Source organism: Molothrus aeneus, chromosome 27 (genome assembly GCF_037042795.1).
Source record: "Molothrus aeneus isolate 106 chromosome 27, BPBGC_Maene_1.0, whole genome shotgun sequence".
Lineage (NCBI taxonomy): Eukaryota > Metazoa > Chordata > Aves > Passeriformes > Icteridae > Molothrus > Molothrus aeneus.
In genome coordinates, this window is record NC_089672.1 from 4,204,531 (window position 1) to 4,229,054 (window position 24,524).

General features: G+C 44.6%; 3 protein-coding genes across 4 annotated transcripts; 1 reads left to right on the plus strand and 2 right to left on the minus strand.

Annotated features, from left to right (window-relative positions):
- Positions 1-9,303: 9,303 nt before the first annotated feature.
- AP1M1 (adaptor related protein complex 1 subunit mu 1) lies at positions 9,304-17,803 on the minus strand. Its single transcript, XM_066566456.1, has 12 exons — positions 17,706-17,803; positions 17,086-17,242; positions 16,642-16,709; positions 16,004-16,134; positions 15,724-15,871; positions 15,216-15,342; positions 14,388-14,530; positions 13,629-13,700; positions 13,198-13,356; positions 12,443-12,568; positions 12,170-12,245; positions 9,304-11,394 (listed from the first exon to the last, which is right to left on the minus strand). Exons 1-12 carry the CDS (start codon positions 17,745-17,747, stop codon positions 11,372-11,374), a joined length of 1,272 nt encoding a protein of 423 aa, XP_066422553.1. The 5' UTR covers positions 17,748-17,803; the 3' UTR covers positions 9,304-11,371.
- A 290-nt stretch (positions 17,804-18,093) lies between these two features.
- FAM32A (family with sequence similarity 32 member A) lies at positions 18,094-19,672 on the minus strand. Its single transcript, XM_066566503.1, has 4 exons — positions 19,543-19,672; positions 19,283-19,421; positions 19,145-19,198; positions 18,094-18,989 (listed from the first exon to the last, which is right to left on the minus strand). The coding sequence occupies exons 1-4, from the start codon at positions 19,617-19,619 to the stop codon at positions 18,921-18,923; spliced, it is 339 nt and encodes a 112-aa protein (XP_066422600.1). The 5' UTR covers positions 19,620-19,672; the 3' UTR covers positions 18,094-18,920.
- A 1,131-nt stretch (positions 19,673-20,803) lies between these two features.
- CIB3 (calcium and integrin binding family member 3) lies at positions 20,804-24,116 on the plus strand. Of its 2 annotated transcripts, XM_066566495.1 has the most exons (6): positions 20,804-20,895; positions 21,202-21,236; positions 21,973-22,084; positions 22,429-22,576; positions 23,311-23,506; positions 24,013-24,116. In XM_066566495.1, the coding sequence occupies exons 1-6, from the start codon at positions 20,845-20,847 to the stop codon at positions 24,032-24,034; spliced, it is 564 nt and encodes a 187-aa protein (XP_066422592.1). In that variant the 5' UTR covers positions 20,804-20,844; the 3' UTR covers positions 24,035-24,116. The 2 variants fall into 2 exon arrangements, with proteins under 2 accessions (XP_066422592.1, XP_066422593.1); XM_066566496.1 differs by lacking the exons at positions 21,202-21,236; positions 21,973-22,084 and having other exon boundaries at positions 20,845-20,895.
- Positions 24,117-24,524: the final 408 nt, after the last annotated feature.

The following is a 24,524-nucleotide window of genomic DNA, read 5'->3' on the forward strand; positions in this document are numbered from 1 at the left end:
AACACCCCTGGGACAGGGGCTCAGCCCAGCTCCATGCAGCATGGTGGGGCTGTTACAGCAGCCCTGGCACTGACGGGTGCTGTTTTACACAGAAAATGAAAAGCAGCTGTTTCTTTTTTTTTTTTCAAGAGTATCAAAAAAACAAGAAGATGGTTCCCCTCCCTATGTGGGCCAAAGGCTCCTGCAGCCCTTTCACTTTCAGCCACGCTGGTAGCACTAGCTCTCTGCCTTTCTCTGAGTGAGGAGGCTTTCCAATTTATTTCACTGCTGCTCTTTCAGGCCCGTGGGAATTAGCTGCAACTGCCCTTCCCCTGCGGCAGACCAAGATAAAAGCAGTGGTGGAGCCACCCAAAAAACCCAGAGAAGCAAAGAGTCACAGCCCCAGGCACCTCAGCAGCCCGAGGGTGCTGCCCACACGGTGCTTTGCAGCCTCTCCAAGCCCTGCAGAAGCTTGGTTTGCTCACCCTGGGGAGGATGCTCACCCTCCTCACAGCCAAGGGCAGCTGTGCTCACGCCTCCTTCACCACCAGCTCTGAACTGGAAGCTTGTGAAGGCTGAGCTAGAACAGAGGCTGAACAGAGTGAAAGAATAAAGCAGGGATTTATTTAAATGATCTCCTAAATGGATTCACCTTGGGCAGCACAAGAGCCCAGCCAGGGCTACCCAAGATGAACCAAAATGGTCACAAAATGAACCCAAGATGAACCCAAAATGGTCACAAAATGAACCCAAGATGAACCCAAAATGGTCACAAAATGAACCCAAGATGAACCCAAAATGGTCACAAACTGCACGACTGCTCCCGGGGCCTCTCCCTGGGATCAGTTCTGCTCCATTTGCATCTTGCAGTTCATTGTCCCATTCCAGCCCCAGCCCATCCAGTCCCATCCTTGTTTTTCTCTCTCCAGCCCACGGTGTTTGTGCTCTTGGGCTGAGATTTGGGTCATTTGTCCTTGGTCCCCAGCTGGAGCAGGAATTGTTTTGTCTCCCTGCTCTGTGCACAGAGCTCACCATCCCCTCATGTGAAGCCCAGACCCACACACTAAAGCAGCACAGAGCGTAAAAAATATAAAAGCTAAACCTGAGGCATCAGATACCTCGCTGGTACCCCCAGGAACCAGCAGCCCCTTTTGCCTGGCTCCACCAAGGCACAAAACCTTTGCTTGGCACAGCTCAGTCCTGGCCCATTCCCCAGGCTCCAGCAGGTGCATCCCAAGTGCTTTAAGCTCTGCTTTATGGGCTTTAGAGGACATGGGCTTGGGGCAGTGCCCTGCTGTCCAAACAACCTTCTGGAATATCTGGACACTGCCAGGAATGGGATCTTAGAGGAAATTCATTGTGAGTGACAACTGTGATTCATCATGACTGACCTGTTCATTCCTCCTGTGCACTGAGATGGTCCTGAAGTCACACTGGGGTATTTAAACCTTTCCTCTTTTGATGGAGCTGTTCAATGGCTCTGAACCAAAGGCTGTTGCTGATGGGACATGGGGCACCATTAAATGCTGGGCCACAAACAGCAGGCTGAGAGCCTCCCTTCAGAACTGCACTGTGGATGCAGGGAAAAGCAGCTGTAACATTTATTTCTCTCTCACTCTGTGGCCATGGGGAGAGGAGATGGTCAGAAGCCAGGAGATGTGAGGCCAGCATCCCCCACACAAGCACCAAGCCAGCAGCTTCCAGCCCATATGGCAAAGGACAGGAGAAGCAACGGCCTGGAGGGGAAAGGGAAAAATACCTGGGGCTCAGGGTGAGGCAGCATTCACAGCTGTGGGTGTGGACGGAGGGCAGGCAGCAGAACATTTTGGTGCCAGGCAGAAAGAATGGGACACAGCAGGTGCCACTGTACTTTCCCACGCGCTGGCTTTCCCCTGCCCTGACAGGCAGCACTCTCACCCAGGATCCGTGCAGGAAACGTGGGTGAGAGGTTCCCCGAGAGCAGAAATGATCCTGCACCCAGCCCAGCCTCCCTCCCTGCTCTGCTGTGCCTTGACTCAGCGTGCGGGGAGTCGCAGCTGGGGATGTCCCACGGCACCTGCAGGAAACTTGCACTGGGTGTGGAGGTGGTGCTGGTGCTGTGAGGGCAGGAGCTTTGATGAGCTCAGCACGGGGAGAAGCCTCCAGGAAGGATTACGCTGATGTTTTGGAGGTGAGGAGCTCCCGCAGCCCTTGAGAGCATCACCTGCAGAGCCCACGCCCAGGGGCGGGACCTGTGCCAGCAGTTCTGGGGCTACAATTTTTGGAAGAGGTTTTTTTGGTGGAGGTTCCCTCCCATCTTCAAACAACACTCCGAGCTCTCCCCTTCATCAATTCTATCAGCAAATGCTTGCACACAAACAAATGCTCTCCTGGAAACCAACTCCTCTAGCCTGACTTTGCCTCAACTTCCAGGCATTGCAGCCGCTTTTTCTTTTCTCTGCTGAATTCACGTTCTCACCCCAATAAAAAAAAAAAAAATCTTGTATTTGCTACAAAAAAGATGTCACTTCATTAATCTGAACCCGTCTGGCTTTGCTGTCACAAAATCCTGCTTGGAAAAGAGAAATCTGCTCCAGTGCTGCTGCCTCAGAGGGTTTGAGCACCCCAACACCTCAGCCAGGAAACCCAAAAAGTTCCCTCCTTCCCACCAGCTCCACCAGCATGCTTCAAGAGTGAGCAAGAGGGAGGAAAAAAGCTCTTAGTTCCTCATCTCTGGCTGTGTCACCCCCCCCAGAATAACACCTGTCATCATCAGCCTCTGATATTTTGGGTATTTGACACAAGACGTGGCAGATAAGTTTGGGGACATAATTCTGCACTGCCACAGTGAGCTCCAAGTGCTGCAGCTCCTGGCTCTGGCTCTGCTGGGAGATTTCAGGATGTTTTGAGACAGGAGTCAGTGAGGGCCAAACGAAGCTTCTGTGACCACTTAAGTGCTCACATGGGCCTGCAAACTTCCAGTTTGGGTTGGCTTTTTTTTAGTGTGTATTATACAGAATAAAATAGAAAGAAAATCCTGATTTTGTCATTGTAGAAGCCAGTTTTATTGGTAACAAAATGATCCTTTTGGCCACATTTACCATAAAATTTTCTATATAAAAGATATCTTTGGTTTCTGATGTCAAGAGACATTTAAGAAAAATTGTAGTAAGAGTGGAAGTTAGAAAATCTGGCTGTGTGAGCTCTCAAAGGGCAACATGCAATAGTGCATTAAAGGTGGTGTAGCACTGATTATTCTGAAGGATCAAATTGACCCTCAAGTTATTAGAATTTCTCATTATGCACTTTTTAGGGAAAATTTGGGCAATCCTCAGGCTGTGTGTTGGGTGCAGTAGTTTTTCCTTCTTGGTAGTTACAGTTACTTTGGATGAAAACAGTGACAACAGCTGTGGAAAAACCCACTCCAGCTTTATCAAATGGGCCCAGTGAGGCTTGCTATAACCAACAAGTGGTGTAATTCCATACAGAATATTAATTGCAGTATTGGCCCCCTTCCAAAAGAGCTCTTTACAGCTCCATTGAAGCACTATTTGCTCTGATCTAACACTAGTTATAGATGTTACTGCACTTTTTTTGCCATTAACTGTGTGAGGCAGAAGGGCTGTTCCGTTCAACACATGGATCATGCAGAACGCTGCTCATTTCAGAGCCCAAATATAACATTTTATCATCCAGTGAATCTGAAATTTGCTTGGATAGAGCTCAATCTTGCACCATAGAAGTCTATGAGTATTTAATGAAAGCTAAACATGGCCTGCATTGATATGATTTATGGATTTGTTGTTTATATGCTAAAGGCTTCTTTACAAGGCTTATATCACCACATTAATTCCTTTAAACATGTCCATCTGCACTCAAATAATAAAAATACACATATGGACTGTAATGAAATACCATCCTGAACCACGCAGGGCAAGAAAATTCATGCTGCAACTATAGCAACTACTAAAATAGCAAAGCACACTGATTTCTGCCATGAACCTGTTCCTAATGTCCAAGAGACACTGTGTGCTGCAAGCTTTATATACCAGTTCCCAAAATATCCGAGTCCTGATAGGATGAGAAAACACTGTCATGTTCTTGCACCAGGCCAATTACAAAGCTGTAGTTCCTGTGCTGGTAAAGATGTTTCCTGTTGATAGCACAACAGGACAACACAGCGCTCAGCTGCTAATGTTATCTGGCACCCTTGTGACCTCTTGGAAACTGGAACAATTGTAGAGTCCACCACATGCAGAAGCCTCTCTTCTCGTGCTTTTTGTTTGAATAAGTAAGCAAGCAAGAAAATAAACACTTGCTCTGCAGCCATGTGCTCGCTATTGGTCAGGGAGTAATTAGAGGTGGCTGAAACACAGAGGAGAGCTCAGCTCAAGGAGCAACAGGTTCCTACCTCTGAAGCTTGACTGATAAGTCCTTTTCTAAACAAATACAGTAGCAAAGGTGGAATTCTGCACTAATAATATTTTTTGTCCATTTAAAACACGCTCCTTTTCAACTTTATGGACTGCTTTTTTGTGTTTGAAGATGAAAAAGCAGATTTCATTTGTTTATGATGTCAGCATTTCTGAACAACCCTCCTTCATTATCCTTTCCCTCAAGCTTTTCCCCTCAACTTTTACACTGAAATTTCTTCAAACCCTTCCTGTCTGTGCAGTTTTGTCCCATTTCCTTGGCCAGACAGCAGCAGTGACAGGTAGAGCTTGGAGCACCATTCCAGGAGTTTTAAGAAAGGACTTCTTGAAAATATAAAACCACACCTGAATTTGGGTGCTCTATTACCTCTCCATAACTGGCTGATTCTAACACACATTTGAGATCTCCTACACTCACTATCCAATAGATATTTGCCACAGTTTATGTAAACCCCCCCTAAATCTTGATACTGCAGGAAACCCAGTGCCCCTACTTGCTTCTGAACTTGGTGGGGCAGTTGAATTCTTCATGCTCTGCTGGGGAGGAGCCAGCAGCTTCTGTGACCTCTTTAACTACTTAAAATGAAAAAACCCAGATCAAGATTTGCCCTCTTTCTGATTTGGAGCAGCACCCAGTTCTCATCAGTGCAATCCAGTGTGCCCGTGAAGAATCACTCTGCAAAGACTTCCCTGAAATCCAACAGGAGCATCAGTGACCTGTAACCCAGTGGCTTGAAGATCCATGGATGACAAATGGATGTATTTATCCCATGTACCTGATTTCCCTGGATATTCTTCTATCCCTCGAAATCTGGGGTGCAACCACCATGCTGCCTCAGATGGTCTAAGAAATTCTCAGATGAGGCATAGGACATTGCTTGAGAAGGATGGAAAAGGGCTTTTCCTAACTTAATAGAAAAAAATAATTTAAAGCCTTATCATAATATAACAAATTATATCAAAAATATAAATATATAATAAATATATATATAATAAATAATAATATATAATAAATGTATTGTTTATATAAAAATTATATATAATTTATGTATAAAATATATAATTATGCAAAATAATAAATTATACAGAAATAATAAAGCATAAATATATTTTAAATATAAAAATAAAATGAATATAATAAACATTCAATATAAAGCCCATCTATTCAATATTTGGGCTTCAGTTCAGTGTGAAGAGTGAATCCTTTCAGTGGTCTTCTAAACACCCCACTGCTCTTTACCTACACCTGCCCAACTGGAATAGCAGAGGCAAAGCTGGTCAGCATTCTGCCTTGCTCCATTGTTATTCCTGCTGGAAAGAGGCAGAACTCCTTGCAGTGGTTTCCTTTGAGTGGTGCTTATTCACAGCAAGTCACAGTGGGAGTGGGTGGGAGGCAGAGTTCATTCATTTTTGTAGCATAACATAGAGCAGATTGTGTTTGGATTTCACTAGATATTTGTTGTTTTATGTTTCTTTGCTTTATATTGGAGAAGGGCCTGCAACAAAACTTTGATCCAAGGTACAAACCCACAGCCAAGATTTGAACTAAGCCTACAAAACTTTCTCCAGAACGGGCTGGAGCCCAGCACGCTGACTCTAGGAGCGTCTTGTTCCTCACGTTGCTGACCATTTGATTCAGGCCTGTTTCTGTTTATTTATTTGACCATCAGCCCACAAACAAACTTGGAGGCTCCGTGATCCAGTCCACAGTTTGTTGAGAGTAGCTCAGAGTGATTCCACCGACAGCAAAATGAAGTTTCATTGATGCAATGCTGCAGCTGTCAGGGCAGGACTTAAGAGCAGATGGACATAAAGAGATGCAGTGTGGAGAAGGAATGGGATGAAAAGAGAGAGGTTATAAGCTGGGCATAATTTCTGATGTTAAAATTATCCAAATCCTCTGGTTTAATGAGTTTGTCAACAATCGCAGAGCAGCGGAACAGCTGGAGTGGGAAAAGTGGATTTAATCTTGTTTGGATGTTGCAGGGCTATGAAAGGTCTCAGTTTCAGATGGCTGCACCAATTCTTGGGAACTTACTAGAACACGTCCTGATAAAACAGCACTGCTTCTGTATTTTCAGGAGAACAAATACAGACCTGAGTTTAGCTGTAACTCCTATCTCTAAAGCAATCCCTACCTCTTTCTCTTTGGGAGCTGGTGTGAAGGAGCAGAGCCAGATGTGGGGCTGCCCAGAGCAGCGATGACACTGCTGGTCCTCACCTTGATCCCCTCACAGCTCCCATGCTGCCAAAGCCTGGCAGGTCACAGTCACAACAGTACCAGGACCTCAAAACCCACCTTGTTCTATCCCCTGCCATGGGCAGGGACACCTTCCACCAGACCAGGTTGCTCCAAGCCCCATCAAACCTGGTCTTGAATATTCCCAGGGATGGGGCAGCCACAGATTCTCTGCACAACCTTTGCCAGGGCCTCACCACCCTCAAAACCAAATTTTTTTCCCTAATGCCCAATCTAAAGGCTCTCTCTGTCAGTGTGATGCCATTCCCCCTTCTCCTGTCACTCCAGGCTCTTGGGAATGGTCTCTTTCCATCTTTCTTGTGGGCTCCTGTCAGACACCGGGAGGTCACAGTTAGGTCACCCCAAAGATTTGGAGTTGGGGTTCTCCCAGCCTTTCCTCATCCCTCTGATTATCTTTGGTGGCCTCCTCTGGACTTGTTCTGACAGGTCTGTGCCCTCCCTGTGCTGGAGCTCCCAAAGACCCAAAGTTTTCACTAATTCCCTGATGTGCAGTAGCTACACAAGAGAATCTCCTGCATCTGCCTGCAGTGAGCTGTGAGTGTGCTTTAACAAATGCTGAGTCAAGACAACGTGCTGTAACTACAGGAGAAACAAGTTTTATCTGTGTGTAGGGAGGGCATGGCTTAGAAAACACATTGAACTGCGCAGAACGCCGTGGAAAAAAAAAAGTTTTACAATTGTTTGTTTCCGTTTTGACTTCTCCTGTAATGTAAATAATATAGTTGTATAGTTAATTACCGTGGCAATTAAGATTATTCATATTGTCCCTTAACTTTGCTCTCTCATGCTGTTTTCTGCAAGGCCATCAACCCTCGCCATGCCAGCGCTGCTGAAATTACAAACAGCAGTGGGTGTCAACCACAGAGGGGAAAAAAAAGCACTGAACATATTGCAACACTGCCTTTGGCACAAGATAAAGACAGAGGTGCCAAGGTTTAGCCTTTTTATTTTCACAGAATAAAGTCAGAAATAAACAGGTGCAATCTCCTAACCAGAGGCAAATCCACTCCAGATAACGTCTCATGATCTCTCTTTATGTGTAAGGATGTTTTATAGACAAAACCAGTTCAGACTAGAATTGGGAAGCAAATACAAGCAGTCCAAAGAGTATCCCAGCAGAAAAAGTTGCCAAGAGAGAAGGAAGAGCAGGAAAACCTTAAGAACACATAACAGAAGACTCTTCAGCTGGGAGACCAAGGTGGAATGAAACTTTTCTAAGGAACTCATTTGACTTGATTAGGAAGTGGGTTCTGTCTTAATTTATCAAGACAAAACCAGTTTTCTCTGGAGCTAATCAAGTGTGTGGGGGTGAAAAGGTCCTCTTTATTTTTTTTTAAATATTGTATCACATGGGGGCTTTCAGACCAGCAGCTGAGGGTTAATTTGTGACCTGGCAATGCCCAGCACCAGGGTTACAACCCCGAGGAGCTGCTCCTGTGATGCTGCACCGGGTCCTCCCTTCCCTGGCACCTGCACTTCGCAATAGTACCAGTATCAGCCACATGAGGAAAAAAAAAAAAAAAAAAGGCAAGAAATAAGAATGTTAAAACTATCAGGCTAAACGGCGAAGTTGCTCAACTCCAAAAACATCACACTGCATAAGGCTAAAAAAAAAAATAATTTAATTACATGTTTTGGGTGGTTGTTAATGCACTCAGAGTCACTGAAATAGCCGCGCCTTCCGAAATCAAGGCTCGTTGGGCACTCGGCGCTCGCACGGCTCGTCCTGGTCCGTCCTGGGAGCGGCGAGCTCGGGGTGCCATCTGCCGGCAGGGCACGAGGGGCTTTGCAGCTCATCCACCCGCAGCACTGCAGGAAATGCAGCTGCAGGACGGGGAGCGCCGCTGACGCACCCGCAGAGACAATTAGCTAATCAAGGATAATTACACGGTGCGTGCGTGACACAGCGACAGCTCCGTGTCTGGGGAGGGACGGGGAAGGTTTCTGCTGCGAGCATCTCCAGGCAGCCGCCAGCACAGCCATGAAACCACAGTGAGCTGAAAACACAGGCTTTCAAACATGCAAATTGGCTTTTAAAAGTCTTTTGTATTAGGCACTTACCTAGAACAGGGTGGCAAACCAAGATATTGACCACATTAAGCAGAGAATGAAGTTCAGCGAGATAAAGATTTAGCAGTTGGTCTAAGAACAAAACTTGTTGGAAAAAAAAAATTCCTCGTAGGCTCCCGGAGTAGTTTGTGTTGGATATTACAGCCCCTCTCATTCCAAATGGGGCAGCCTCCACTGTCCCAGGCTGCTCCAGCCCTGTCCCACCTGGCCTTGGACACTTCCAGGGATCCAGGGAAGTTTCTTCTCAGTGTCCCACCCAAACCTGCCCTCCTTGGAGGAGATCAAGGGCTGCAATAACATCCCTTGGTTTTGTCTTTCTGCCTGGGCACCCACATTGTACCAACGAGTGGATGAGAAGGGGGAATTTTGATTTCTGAGTACCAATTTTATGGTGCATGGGTGGATTTTGCTGAGAACAGAAAAGTGAATTTTTTTTTTTTTTGAATCAGGAATATCAGCACTTCCTGCTTTTATAAAGTTCTGTTCCACTTATCCAGGCCTCACATTATAAGAGTTGAGCATACTCTGAGATCTACCTGGTGTAGATCCAAGTGAAAAAGAATCAGGCAAAGTACAACTGACTCAAAGAGGACTTTCTGCCTTTATTACCTTCTGGACAAGCATGGATGATGCCTCATCATCAAAACAGTCAAACTGCAACAAAACAGAAGAAAACATGGTTCTGGTCCACAAGATCCAAACTCCAAGAGGAGAACAAAGATGGAGAGTCACATTTTACAGGCATAATTAGAGCAAACACTTGGAAAAATAAAGTCAGCAGAAAGTGATTTGTCAACCAGCTACAGTTTTAATATAAAAAGTTTTAGTCCAGTCATAAGCTTAATTGTTCAGATGAAAATGAGCAGTGGAACTGAAATCTTGAACAAGATGATTCTGTTTCAACATCAAGCTTTTTTGGGTGACAAACAGAGTCAGAATACACCTGTCCACACCCAGGGTTGCCAAAAGCTGGGGCTGTGGTTGTTGCCTAACACCACCAGACACTGGATTTCCTGAGGCAGATCTTCTGTGATGTCACAGCAGCTGCAGCCTGGGGGGAGTTGAGCTGATTTTTGGCTAATTTACACACAGGTGTATCTATGTACAGTCTACAAGGATTCAGTGAGGACAGTGACTGAAAAGCCTTCTCACTCTTTGTGGACGCTCCTGGACTCTCCCACCAGTGGAGAATTTTGCACATAGTGTATTGTTACATCACATCTGCAGACATAGATATTTAGATTTTGATGGTGGAAGTTTAGCACCTCTCAGGAGTACTAAATTCAAGCTAAAACAGCCTAAAAATTGTGTAAAGAAAATACTGATAACCGTCACAATTTTCCTGAAAAAAAAAACAAACCTCACCAAAACCCAAAAGAACTATGTACACCCATGCCAATTGTAGCTTCTGAGAAAAAAAAAATGAAACGGCATGTAAAAAAAAATAATACCTTTAAGAATAACATTGCAAACTGTTATTCATTCTGCCAGGAAGATACAGTAACAGCTGCTTACAAACGGAAAAAAAGACAGAGAGAAAACATCTCTCCTTAGGGCAAATGAAGTGAAACAATTCTAGCAAACTATAGCAAAAAAGGGGAAGTATTTGCCCTAAATTAACACCAAAGGCAAGCTGGAAGAAAGATGGCAACTGTGTTTTTGTGGGCCTCTTCTTATACAGTAACTTCCAGGAAGAGCTTGGAGTACATTACTATTGTCTGGAAAAATAATCATGAACACCCAATCTTCCTACCAAATTCCATTACCTCTAGAAGGGTTTTGGTCTTTTAATACCTAATCTAAGGCTTGGTGCCTACAGATGACAATTGGGAACTTGTTGGATGAACAGAAACTTGAAAAAGCAAATACTGGTCAGTTGGCAGAGGGTGTCACAAGGTTGGAACTCTCACCTGCATTTTCACTGACTGGAGGCAGCAATCCTGCTTCCAGAGACTCTCCCACAGGCATTTACTCCTGTTCTCAGTTAACTTAGGCTTTAACAAACCCCTATTTTTGCTTCCAAACCTTTCACTTGAAGCTGTTCTCTCAGATTAATTCCTTTGAAACCATGCAAAAAAAAGCTAATAGTATTTTTTGACTTCAGATAATTTCAACTCATGTTCTGCAATTTTTTTTTTAAGTTAACAGAGCTATGAATGAGTTAAGGCACCCAAATGCCCAGAAAAAAAAAAATACCTTGGGCTAAATACAAGGAAGTGTTCAGCAGTCATTTAATTGCACAATCATCTCCCTAATTTGTAGCATAATGCTGCCAATGTCTTTAGGGATCCTAAAATACAAATACTAGAAACTCTGCAACTGGTACTGACAAGGCATCCACAAGACATTCCCAAGGTTCATTCTGGATTCCTGGCTCCTCAATGTAACTGCTACTCCTAATGTAATTAGCATTTAGCAGCAAGATCAGCACGTTCTAAGAATGAAATAAATATTCACACAATCAATACTAATGGTTCAAAAGCTCAAACACATTATTGAAATCAATAAATTCCCAATCTTTCTTCTGTCAATCCAAGATTGCAGAAACGAGACCCTTGGCAACAACATTCACAGCTCTCAGGACCACAGAAGCTTCTGCACATGAATTCTAGGCCTGAAGGTTTGGTGTCTGTGGTGCCTGTGAGGTGTTTTACTGTGTTCGGAGCTGGTAGTCTGAAAAGGGGAAAAAAAAAACCAACAAAACCCCAATTTTAGTGATTTGTCTCATTCAAAGGAGTAAAACAGAGCAGCAAGGTGGGATAAAGTGATAAAATAGCTTCTTGTGTTTATATATATTAATAAAAGAAGATACAAATATCAATAAAATACTGAGAGGGGGAATAGCCTTCAACTGAATAGGGAAGGGTTGGATGGGATATGAGGAATAAATTCCTCCTGTGCAGGGGTGAGGCCCTGGCACAGGTGCCCAGAGCAGCTGGGGCTGCCCCTGGATCCCAGGAGTGTCCCAGGGACAGGGACAGGGCTGGGAGCACCTGGGGCAGTGGGAGGTGTCCCTGCCATGGCAGGGGTGGAACAAGATGAGTTTAAGGCCCCTTCCCACCCAAACCAGTCTGGGATTCAACAATTCTATAAAATAAAAACCCCAACACAAATCAAACCCTACCATTTTTGCTTGCTAAAAATCCAGTATTTTGTACTAGACAGTGTCTTACACACGTTAAAGCTGGCAGAATGATGTGTGTGAGCACACTGCTAATGACATGTTTGTTTTCAAATTTCCCAAATTCCAGCTCAATTAGAAAACACTTGAACAGCATTACCACTCTACCCCATTGGGTCTTTCATTACCACACCAAAAAGGGGACTAGAAAAGAAACAGTGTAGTTTAATTTACTGTGTATCTAAACCAGATAGTTTCATACTCAAAAAACAGGAGCTGCACTTTGTAGGTGTGTTCTGGAGAAACAAAATATTCCCTTCCTCTCACCTCCATTCTGGGTGATGTACCTCACCCAGGGCAAAGCCTGGTAGCCACTCTTCTCAATTATCTTTAAGTAACGAACCTGGAAAAAAAAAGATCTGTAAGATTTAAAGCCTCCCATGCTGACAAAGCAGCATTTAGCAAAAATGAAAAGCAAAAAACCCGACCTTTTTATGGGTAAAAATCTGTCTTGAACAGGAATCATCAAGATGGAAAAACACCTCGTGTGTTGGAGCCCAGCATGTGAATTTATCAGCATTTCTGTTTTCAAACACTGACCTGGATTCCTGAAGTGGTGAAATAGGGAATCTCAAACTTTACACTAATGGGAGGTTTTCCTTCCTTGTCTTCAGCTTCAACACTTGGAAGTCCAAAGTGAGCTCTCATCAGGTATTCTTTTCCACCCTATCCAAAAGGGACAATTGTTTTTTTTTTCTTGAAACAAAAAAAAAAAATAAAAAACTTGCAATAATACAAGTAGTTTTCTTAACACCAAACTGCTGAACTTGACTATTTATTTATTCCAGCTCTTCTCCATGGCTTCAAAGTGAGATGTATTTTTATTTTAAAAATCCTTAAAAAAAAAAAAAAAAAAAAAGCAGATCCAGCCTGAGGCATAATTCATTTTCTTCCAGCCTCATACTCAAAAATTCTGATTAAATAGTGACACACAGCTGCACTATCACATCATTAGCAGTGGACAGAGCTCACGCTCGTGGAACCACCCAAGAAGTAGAGGCTGACAAAACTCAAGCAGCTGCTGCTAAAGCCAGGCCAAGGATTGCACCACCCAGAGACATCACTCAAAAATCTGCTCTCTGCCCGGGTTCTAAAAAATATCCAAGTGAAACAAATATAAACAACAGCTATTAGCAAGTTCCAATCTTTCATCCATGGAAAAGGAAGAAGAGTCCACTGCTACTTGTCTGATACCGACAGGATTTGCTTTAGACAGAGTTTAAATGTGAATGGAATTCTTAGTGTTAAGTAATTATTACAATCTTTGGTGGTAAGAGTAAAAAAATAACACTTACTGGAAAAGATTTAATGGACCAGACAATTTCACTGTTCTCTGGAACCCATTTGACACTTCCAACAGTGGTTTTAAACTTTGGCGAGTCTGCATCATTTGGAACTGGGATGTGAATCTCCACATTGTTGGCAGTTGATCTACGCTTAAATTGACTCTTTGCCTAAAGAAGAAAAACAATAAAGCAGAAAAGCAGAGTTTAAGTATTTCCATGATGCTGGTGAGCTCAGAGAGCTGTGAGACACACACAGCTCCCCTCCACCCCAACCTGTGTCCTGAGAACCAGAACTGGAACTGAGATCATAACTGACAAGTGAAGTCTTCAAAGGTGTCTCAGTGCCACAGAAATGCTGAATACTTGTACAAAAATGTACAAGCTTTGAAAACAAACAAAAGAAGACTAAAATTAGCCATAATTATGTAAGGATGTCTGACCTTGATCATGTACTCGATGCGGCTGTGGGAATGTTTCTCAATCACAGATTCAATCCAGATCAGGGGCTTTACCTGGTGGTGGAAAAACACATCACAGCTCTGAGTTTTACTCTGACAGAGGCAACAAAATGTTGCTTTCCCTTAATACTACACTCAATATGTGAACCACAAAGAAAATGCAGCCTGGGCGATTCAAAATGACAGAATTGTGGTTTTTAAAGGAATAATTATACAGGCGAGCAAGCACTGATATATCAATGAGCAAATGTACAAGAATTATAGGCTTAGAAATATATGTCTCAGATTAATCCCTAATAACAAACACTTGCATCAGAAAATATTTGATAGTTTTACATACTAGGGACTGAACTATTTCTTTGCTATAGACTTGTCTAGATGGAATTTTTTGACTTTTCTTTATCACCATGGCTGGCATACTCCAATCAAACTAAGTGACATAAATACTGTTGTTAACAAGCACAATTAATTGTTACACTGACATTATGTAGTTAGATTAAAAACACAGTATTTCAAAACCAGGTTTCAACAGCAGTTGAAAATACAGAGATTTATTGCTAAGTGAAATCTAAACTTCCTTCTTCCTCCAGAAGGAGCGAGCACCAAGTTTTGCTATTAACAGTTGACCCAAAAACCCATGTGCTGCCCATGTTTTAAGAGGGAAAAAAAAAAAAGAAGGGAAAGCTATTTTGGCTACAATCTAACCCATTTTCATTTTAAAAAGCAGAGATCCAGACTCACGTGGGTGTTGAGGCGGTAGGACATGAGCTCAAACTCTCCATCAGGTGGGATGAAGGAGATGGTCCGGTCGTTCTCAAAGCGAGAGAGACGAACACACTGGTGGAACTTCACATCTTCCAGTTCCACTGATTTACTTTTCCCACCTAGCAGAAAACACACAGGTCACACAAGCCATGGCCCAAATCTCACCAGAGCACAGCTGCTGCCTGCTGACATTCCCTCCTTTTAGCCAATTCCTAGGATCAGGGCAGTGGCTGTCCCCCGGTGCTGGGCACTGCTGAGGCACCTAGAATCCTGTGATCAGTTTTGGACCCTCCACAACAACACTGAGGGGCTGGAGCGTGTCCAGAAAAGGAAACGGAGCTGGGGAAGGGGCTGGAGCACAAGGAGCAGCTGAGGGAGCTGGGGGGACTCAGCCTGGAGCAAAGCAGGTTCAGGGGGAGACTTCTCACTCTCCACAACTCCCTGACAGGAGGATGGAGCTGGGGGGGGTCAGGCTCTGCTCCCAGGCAACTCAGTTCAGGACAAGAGGAAACGGCCTCAGGTTGTGCCACTGGAGGTTTAGTTATATTTTAGGAACATTTCTTCACTGAAAGGATGGCCATGCATTGGCACAGGCTGCCCAGGGCACTGGTGGGGTCACCACCCCTGGAAGTGTTCAAAAGGCCTGTGGATGACTTGGGGACATGGCTTAGTGCTGAACACAGTGGTGCTGCTCAGCAGTTGGACCTTGTGATTTCAGAGGGCTTTTCCAACCTCCGTGATTCTGTGATCCCAAACCTCAAGACTCCAGACAGCATCTGTGATGATTATGGTGATAACACTCACGGCCTGTGTTATCAAAGAGAACTTTGTCATTCAGCCCAAGGCGCAGCTCTGGCATTCCCGAGAGGAAAACTCTCATTTTAATGGATCCAACTATCTCACTCCGTAACACGTTCCCGTTGGCACTGACCTGAAGAAAGATGAAGAGGAAGGTAAGACATCTCTGATGGGGGACCTTGTGACATCCAGAAACACTCCCACCCCATCCCTATAGCCTGGGATTACTTGGACGTGTTTCTTATGAAGATTTAATCCAGGAGAATGAATTAAATCAGGGATGTGAAGCAGCACAGACAGAGGATCAAAGGACACATCCAAAAATCAGCAGTACACACAATTAAAGCAGTATTTGTACTGGATTTCCTTGGGGGAACTTAATGATGACATTGCTTTGAGTGTCACAGCACACCCTCCACAGTCAGACTTTCCATTGCAGGTTTTCACACAAAAAGCCTTTTTTAACACTTCCTCCTACAATTCTCACACAAAACCTAAACTACAAGGCACCCACCAAAAGGTTAACTGACTCTATGACATCCAGGAACACCTCGTTTTTCCTGTATTTTATCCCTTCTGATCTCCATGAAACAGCGTTTGTAACAGTGGCAGGTGGGCGTGGGGCTCCAGTTTCAAGTTTGTGGCCTTCCTGAGTGATGTACCTTCACAACCAGAGAATTGGCATGGAAAAATAAGAAAATTAATGTTTTTGATAATTAGAACACATTGAAACATTTGTTTGCCTATGAAAAAAGGGTCAAAAGATTCCTTTGTTACTGTTCAGTGATACTTACTCTTGTAAAATTTTACTATCAGTGGTTTGTGGATAACCAAAATCCATAAGCTCATCTAACAACTCATAAATAATAACAAAATTATCCCTAATGCTCTCTTCTTCCAACTCCTTGAAATATTCAGAAAAAACCTGAAATGCAACAAGAAGAGGGAGAGGGAGAAGGACATTAACTGAGGCAGCACAGCACATGCAGAAGGAATTCCTGCATCTAAAATAATAACCTTGTAAAGTTCCAACCCCTTCCTTCCCAAACAGCATTCTGCTCAGATCAGCCCCAGGAAACCACCACAATTAAAACACATACAGAGAATCCTAGAAGAAACTATAATGAAAAATATTTATTCTGGAGAAAGTATTTTTCTCAACAGGTACAGATGAACCAAGCACAGGATCTGTGTTTGGTTCATGCACCAATTCACAATCTCCTCCAGGTGCTCAGCTCTTGTGTAACTATTACAGCACTGTGCCCCATCCTCTGCCTACACAGCTACAAAACATCAGTGCCCTTATCAGATAGTTCTGAAAAACACTCAAATATCAAGTAAAAACGCTATTGTTGAAGTTCTTTAAAAGTGTGAAAGCTCTGTGCACTTCTATCTAGACAGAACGCAAATGTTACTTTTGAATTATACTCACCTGAACTACTTTATATAAAAATGAAAACACCAGTGATACACAAGCATTTTTCTTAGAAGTTGCAACAACTGATGAAGGATGTTGAGGAATGTGCATTTTAAAAAAAGTTTACCAAGTGCATTTTAAAAAGCCTAATTTTAGGCAAATAGAGTTGCCTAGAGGAATTATGCATTAACTACTTAACAGTAGATATGATCTAAGGAGATATAAAGATAAACATTCAGGAAGTCATTAATTAGGGTAAAATTAAAACTTTTCTGGACCTTTTGCTGCTGGTGCATATTACACTAAGTAAAGCACAAAAAGCCCTTATTTAATATAACTAACTTTACTGAATATAGGCTTTTTGTACCACTTCACCCATTCTCCAGCTTGCATTTTGACATTAAAAAACCCAAACCAGCAGCCCTTGGCATGTCAGCACATCTGCAGCACAAAGGATACGATACAGGTTGTTGTGTTTAATCCACATGAAACGAACTCCCCCATGTGCTAGGATAGGAGAAAGTGTCCCCTCTTCTTCCTTTTCCATAAGGATTGGCATAAAATGTTCCACCTCTGACATGTCCACATCTCCACGATAATTCCGACAGATCAGAACCTACAAAGAAAGCAACCAAATCCTTCTTTTTTCTCTTCCATGAGGACGTTCTCATTCAAGACACACAAATGCGTGAAAGGCCCCTGTAAAATCATCCAGCTTCCCTCGAGCCTCCCTGCATTTACACGTGCAAACCACAATGCTGGAATACTCTGCCGATTAGAACGCGAATACCAACATTTAAGTGCAAAGTCATGTATGAATATTTCCCAGACCTTCCCCTATTCCTGCTCACACTCTCACAACGATTTTAGGATAGGAAAACACGCAACTGCTCTGAGGCAAAACACCGGCAGAGATGAATTACCCGGGGATGCCGCCTCGCCCAACACCCCTACAGGCGAGGGGCTACAGGCCACACTCCCCTGTGCCCGCCGGGTTACCCGGGGCTGGCAGCCCGGGAAGCGGAACCCCCGCAGCCCTCCCAGGAGCAGCGGAACCCCCGCTCGGCTCCGGGCCTCACCTTCCCCTTCAGGTCCAGCACATAGACGGCGCTGGCCGACATCGCCCCGGCCGGGCCGCGTCCCGCGCGCCTTCCGCTTCCGCTTCCGCGGGAAGTGACGGCACGGGCCGCGCGCAGCGATACGCGCCGGGCGGCGGAGGGACACCGCGAGAGAACGGAGAGGTCAAGTAGTCCCGGTAGCGCTGGGACGGCCCCGGGGCCCGCCCAGGCTGAGGTGGAGCTCGGCCACGCGCTGAGCACCAGGGCTCGGAACCTCATTCGGGTTAAAAGCAATGTCCCGGTTTTAGCGGCGCCTTAGGAGTTGGAACGTTATTATACATGTCATCCCTGCAGGGGTAAGAATCAAACTCCACACTCCCCATTTCATGCGTTTATCAGCACACCAAAAAAAGGGATGAAAGCAGCGTTTTAATAAATTGCATCGAATTTACAAGTTGCAGCAGACCTCTCTGAGAGAGCTCAAGATAGAAATGATACTGTTGATACTCAAGATAGAAATGATTCTGTTTTCCACAAAAAAATCGAATTGAGTACCCGGTGCACAGCAAGCCAGTAATTACACACTCGAGAGACACGCTGATTATTTATTTCAGAGTTGCACAAGCCTGGATGCTCGGTGGGATCCCAGAAATCCAGCACATCAGCTACCAAAACTTGGACATCACTCAGAGCTTGTTGGCTGCTCTCTATTTCATGGATTAAACCTCCCTTCTTGCTGGTTAGGCTTGAAAGTATACAAAGATCAAATATCAAAGAATATCCTTCCCTAAAACAATTTTACATATTTCACATTTTGCAATGTGGCCTCTGACAGAACTTGATAGATAGTTAATTACACAATTCACATAACTTAATAGAGAAACTTAAATAATGTGAGCCTGTCAGACTCTTCACCTCAAAGAGGGAGAACTGTTAGAACCAAAGAAATAAAGGAATGTTTTCCATCTGGCTCACAGCAATTAGTTTTGGCCTTAATCTCACACACTAAGAAAAACCAGCCCTCTGCATCGACGTAAACCAGAGCTCCTCAGCCCAGGGGAGACATTGCTGCATGTTTGGTTTGAAAAAACAAGTCTATAAAATAAGACAGTATAAAGTCATAAAAGCTCAAATGATGTATTAGACAATATGGAGAAAAGACAAGATTTACACGGCAACCCTGCTTGACACAAACAAAACACAAGTCCAGCTCCAGAGCAGTGAAAAGCAGCCCGGTCATTTAGTCCAGCTGACTTTGGGAATGTCGTAATGCTCAGTCAGAGTATCCAAGTGCCTGTTGAAGTCCTGGGGGAGGAAAAGAGACAGAAAACGGGTGCTGACATTACCAAGCTGAACCACAACCTCCCCTGCGTCCCGGCTTGCCTTTGACAAGGCGGAACAGCTCCTTCAGCCCAACAATAAACACGCTGGCCTGAGGAACTCGGGATGGTTTTGCTCACCTCCACTCGCTGCTTGTGGGTTTTCGATGCTTTCTTCAGGATCCGCTCCATTTGCTGTAGGAGACACAGAAGGGCCGGTTACTCGCAGCCCCCTCAGCGGCCTCAGCCCGGGGCTCACGGGGGTTTTTAAAGCCTTACCCGCTTCTCCTGCATCTTCTCGTAGGCCACCTGCGCCGGGGTCCGCTTGTCCAGCCCGCGCTTCTTCTCCTCCTCCTGCTTCTTGCTGCTCACGATCTGCTCCAGGATCTGGGCCTTGTCTTTCGCCTTCTTCTTCTTCCTGCGGGGAGCGCCCGGTCAGCGCTCAGCCCCGGGGCTGTATGTCCCCTCTTCGCCCCCAGTTCTCCCGGTCCCTCCTCACCGCCCCCCGTTCTCCCCCGCTTCCCCCCGTCGCCCCTCACCGCTTGCCGGCCCCCAGGGCCCCGCCGCTGCCCTTCAGCCGCAGCGGGCCGCGCTGCACCGCCTCGTAATCCGCCATGGCGGAACGGCCGCGCCCGCGCCCTCTACCGGCACCGCCGCAACGGCGCGGCCGGAGCCAGGAGCCGCACTCGAGCCCCGCCCGGCCGCTCCGTGAAGGGAACCGGAGCTGCCGTGAGCCGCCTTGCCACCTCCGTGAGGGGAACCGGCCCCTACGTGAGGGGGACCGGGGCTGCCGTGAGCCGCCTTGCACCTCCGTGAGGGGGACCGGGGCTGCCGTGAGCCGCCTTGCACCTCCATGAGGGGGACCGGGGCTGCCGTGAGCCGCTTTGCCACCTCCATGAGGGGAACCGGCCCCTCCGTGAGGGAGACCGGGGCTGCCGTGAGCCGCCTTGCACCTCCGTGAGGGGGACCGGGGCTGCCGTGAGCCGCTTTGCCACCTCCATGAGGGGAACCGGCCCCTCCGTGAGGGGGACCGGGGCTGCCGTGAGCCGCCTTGCACCTCCGTGAGGGGAAGCGGCCCCTCCATGAGGGGAACCTCATGGAGGAACGAGGAACGAGCCCCGCCCGGCCCCTCCGTGAGGGGATCCGGCAGCGAGCTCGGTCCCGAGTTATCTCCGTGAGGGGAACCGAAGCGGGACTTGCAAAATGTGGATGTTTTTAACAGTGTGCATTAAAGGAAAATAGTGGCACAGGCTGCTTAGGACAGTGGTGAAGTCACCATCCCTGGAAGTGTTCAAAAAACTTGTGCATGTGGCACTTGGGGACATGGTATAGTGGTGACCTTGGCAGTGCTGCATTAATGATCTAAAAGGGCTTTTCCAACCTTTATAATTCTGACCCTATAAAACGTGAGAAGGAAAGGAGGAGAGGCTACCAAATTTCCATCATTTGATGTTAAATTTTAAAGAAGGAAAACACTACTAACACTTTTCAGTTAATTCCCCATATCTGAAGGCATGAAAAAGCCGGGTCCACTGGATGTACCTGCAGCTGAAGGGCACTAATGAGCAGCTATTAGTTATTTGGCTAAATCCTGTAACCCGAGTCTTCGTGGTGCACACAGGAGACGGGTGAATGTTGCTGGATAAGAGCCTCAAGCAGCCAGACTAAAGATTTGATGAAATGCTCCTATTATGATACTTTGCAGCCTGGAGAAGTTGGTTACCTGATCCTCTGCTGTACCTGAGCCTCATTGTTGCAGCTTTTAATAACCGAATATCCAGACGACCTTTAAAGGTGCCTTTGAGGAAAGAACTGACAAGAGTCAGTATTCCCAGCTCAAAATGGGCAACAAGCAAACCATTTTCACTCAAGAGCAACTGGATGCATATCAGGTATAAAGCAAACTAAATGGCTGTTTGGGCAAGACATTGAATAATGGCAAAGGTATTGTTGGGTTTTTTAAAACAACATCTTTTGAAAATCAGTTTGGATTGCAGTAAAGATTTTAGGAGCATAGTTTGATTTTTACATCAAAAGGAAGGGTTATAAGATATGCCTAATTGTATGCCAAAAAGAAATCTTTAAGGCTTACACATAATACTACAGTATAACTTCATTTAAGTCACTGCATGGGAAAAGTTTGGGCCAATGCATGCTAAAAACTGTCATTTTGTGTTATACTTTTTCTTATTTTATAGGACTGCACATTTTTCACAAGGAAAGAAATTCTGAGGTGAGTCTTCTGTATGCATGTTGTGAATAAAGGACAGAGATTGCTGTAAAGGCAGGTTACATATGGGGTTATGTATTTAAAAAATAATTTTTAAATGGATTTATTAAAATTTAAATTGATACTTTGGGACATTCTGAGCTTTTTTTGGTGGCTTTTTTAAATTTACAAACCCCTATCCTAAACTGAGTCAGAATTCTAAATTTTATATTAATGTACTAGTCCCTCTTTATTTATTAGAAATAAATGTAATGAATTACGTCTTAGTGGCAGCGACATCCACAGTTCTCTCACAGATGCTTCAAAGTGTACTGTTATCCTCTGGAATACTTTGCTGATTGTGTCAAGTTTTTTCCATGTTTTCTTGTAAACAATTACACTGCTCCTCCAAGACGCGTTTTTCCCAGGCCTCACTGAACTCCCTATTTCATCTCTGGCCAAAGGATCTGATAAAGGCAGGATCAGGTGGGACTGAGAGTCCTCACTGAAAACATGAACTTGTTTTCCTCTCCTGGAGGTTTGGCTGCATGTCCTGTGCAAGCATTTTAGTTCTGTAATGAAGCTTTGTATTTTTCACCAGTTACACTTTGCCGCTTGTTTTAATAAGGCTTGTTCCAACAAAAACATACTGTAACTTAGTGTCTGGTAATGGATGCAAAGGGTGAAAAATGAGGTGGACAAGCAAACCAGCTTGTTCTCAGAAGTCTCTAGAGCCAACAAGCCTTTCTCTCTGTCTCAGGCTGTTCCACAGGTACCGAGACCTGGCCCCGCAGCTCGTTCCCCTTGACTACTCGGACAAACCGGCCGTGACACTCCCCTACGAGCTCATCGGCAGCATGCCAGAGCTCAAGGTACCCGCGCACGACTCCAGTGACTCATTCCAGGCTCATCTACCCTTCCTGAATAATTCATCCAGGGCTAATTGCTGGGAGGCTGCCACGGAAATTAATTTGGGCTATCAAAGTAAAAAGTCTTTCTGGAAGCTTCTAGTCATTCCCAGAAAACAGCACAAAGGTTAAACTGGGTGTGGCTGTGTCTGCTCCTGACACAGCATTAGACAAGAACTTAGAGGCAGAAAGGGGACAAATTGCCAAAAAGGTGTTTCAACAAAAATAATCTCGCTCCACTTGCCTTGCCTGCAGTGCAGTCAATGCTGGTAGGGATGACCTTGCCCTGCTCCTGTGCTGTTTCCCAGGACAACCCCTTCCGGCAGCGGATAGCTGAGGTGTTCTCAGAGCACGGCGACGGCAACATGACTTTGGAGGATTTTTTGGACATGTTTTCTGTGCTAAGTGAAATGGCTCCCCGAGACTTGAAAGCTTATTATGCTTTTAAAATTTATGGTGAGTGAGACATGCATAAGAAGTAAGTGGGGAAATCCTGCAGCTTCGTGTAGGGCTGCAAAAATCCTTGCTCTGTCAGCATAATGACTTCTAGGTACCATTTAACTGCACTTGAATGTTTGTTCTCCCTCCTCTAAAAACTTCTGGTTTTCTTTATCCTTTTGTCTCTAATTTGTTTGGTATTAAGATTTACTGCCAAATTTACGACTTGAAATTATCTGCAGTTTTCAAGAGCTGATAAACATTAAGAAATATTTCTGTCTGAGGGGCTGCTTGGAACAGCACAGCACAGGGGATCTGGCTCCCCATGAATCTGTAGGGTGGATTTGGGAGGCCAAGGTAGGGAAGAACACTGCAGGCTTTTTTTCTCCAAAGACAAATGTAAAGATTTTTTTAATGTATATTTAGAGTTACTTTATGATCAGCTAGAGACAAACAATGTATCAGACCAACATAATCTTGCTGGAATGATTTAATGATGGCTAGGCTGTGTTTAGCCATTAAACTATTTACAGTTGTTACCCTGATGTATGAAAAGGAGAAATTAAGATATTTTTATTTTGCAACTCATTTCTTTCACAAATAGATGGAGGTAACTTCATTTCTGATTTGAGAGTTCTACTGATGAAAATTCATCACAGCCTGGGAACCAAGCCCTTCTATTGGGTCTTGGCAAACAACCATGTAAAATGCTGACTTTTGTCACTTTAAATTAACTTTGTCTCCTTTGTCAGACTTCAACAATGATGATTACATATGCAAATCAGACCTAGAGAAAACTGTTAACAAATTAACCCGAAATGAGCTGACCCCAGAAGAAGTCAGCCTCGTGTGTGAGAAGGTGATTTACGAGGCTGATGTGGACAATGATGGCAAGCTGTCCTTGGCAGACTTCCAGCATATGATTGTACGAGCTCCAGATTTCCTCAGGTAATATTTGCTTTTAATCTCTAGCACAAAATTCTCTTGGTTTCCTTGTCAGAAGCCTCTGAAGTGTGTGTTTTCATCTCCTCAGTGTTTGCAGACCACCACTCTCCTGTGGCAGGCTCTAGTAGAGCTGCCCACTGCAAACACTGCAAAAAGAGATGCTTGACAAAGCCTGGAGGCTTCTTGACTTGCTTTTGAACTTCCAAAGTACTTTTTACATGACAGAAGGTCCTTGTAAATGAAAAAGTTAGTATCAGCACTTTGATAAATGTATCACATTGATAAATGTATGAGATTTGCTCACTCAGTGTTTAACATAGTGTTAATGTGGTTTCTGATGCACATCTTACACAAACCAGCACTCAAATCTTGCATTTATTTAATGTACCCCATCTTTGCAAGTGCTTGCCAAAATAAAGTTTCCAGTTTATGACAGAGCCCTACAATTAACTGTAGTAAATCCTTTGAACAGGGATGCAGGAGTGATCATGACTTCCTTTTCTTAACAGCACCTTTCATATTCGAATCTGAATCTTGTCAACCACGGGGATGGGAGTGCTGCTATGACTTCACCTGAGATTACCAGCCATGAGAGCACAAGATAACAGAGGACAACTTTGGTAACTGAACCATTCAGAGAACTGTCTTTCATTTCTCTCTTTAAAATGAATGATTTGTTAAGCTCTTCATCAGGAGTTCCCTGTAATTTAGCAAGATGTCTACTCCCCACCCTCAGCCAGAGCAAACCTGGCCTGGACAGTCAGAAGGGAAGTATTTGATACCACCAGGAAGTAAAGAGACTTGTATCAAACTGTAACCTCTAAAAATTCACCCAAAAATGCCTTAACCAGTAAAAAAACCCCTTTAGTTTCAAAAATATAAGTAACTCCTCTGATTATTTATGGTCTTAGTAAATGGTCCAATAAATAAATTCCTGAAGTATTCTCCCTCAGTGCAGGATTTACAATGAAAAAGTCAGCATAGTTTAGAGACAAAAGAGTCTACCCCAGGTCCTGTCCAT

Excerpts from the sequence above, each read along its gene's own strand:
- AP1M1 (XM_066566456.1), bottom strand. The coding sequence starts at position 17,747 with ATGTCGGCCAGCGCCGTCTATGTGCTGGACCTGAAGGGGAAG. Across the intron at positions 16,135-16,641 it reads TTTTATATAAAGTAGTTCAG|GTTTTTTCTGAATATTTCAA; the intron begins GTGAGTATAATT and ends GTTGCATTTCAG. Across the intron at positions 11,395-12,169 it reads GTACATCACCCAGAATGGAG|ACTACCAGCTCCGAACACAG; the intron begins GTGAGAGGAAGG and ends TCCCCTTTTCAG.
- CIB3 (XM_066566495.1), top strand. The coding sequence starts at position 20,845 with ATGGGCAACAAGCAAACCATTTTCACTCAAGAGCAACTGGATGCATAT. Across the intron at positions 21,237-21,972 it reads ACAAGGAAAGAAATTCTGAG|GCTGTTCCACAGGTACCGAG; the intron begins GTGAGTCTTCTG and ends TCTCTGTCTCAG. Across the intron at positions 22,577-23,310 it reads TTATGCTTTTAAAATTTATG|ACTTCAACAATGATGATTAC; the intron begins GTGAGTGAGACA and ends CTCCTTTGTCAG.
- FAM32A (XM_066566503.1), bottom strand. The coding sequence starts at position 19,619 with ATGGCGGATTACGAGGCGGTGCAGCGCGGCCCGCTGCGGCTGAAGGGC. Across the intron at positions 19,199-19,282 it reads AGAAGATGCAGGAGAAGCGG|CAAATGGAGCGGATCCTGAA; the intron begins GTAAGGCTTTAA and ends TGTCTCCTACAG. Across the intron at positions 18,990-19,144 it reads CCCACAAGCAGCGAGTGGAG|GACTTCAACAGGCACTTGGA; the intron begins GTGAGCAAAACC and ends TTCCTCCCCCAG.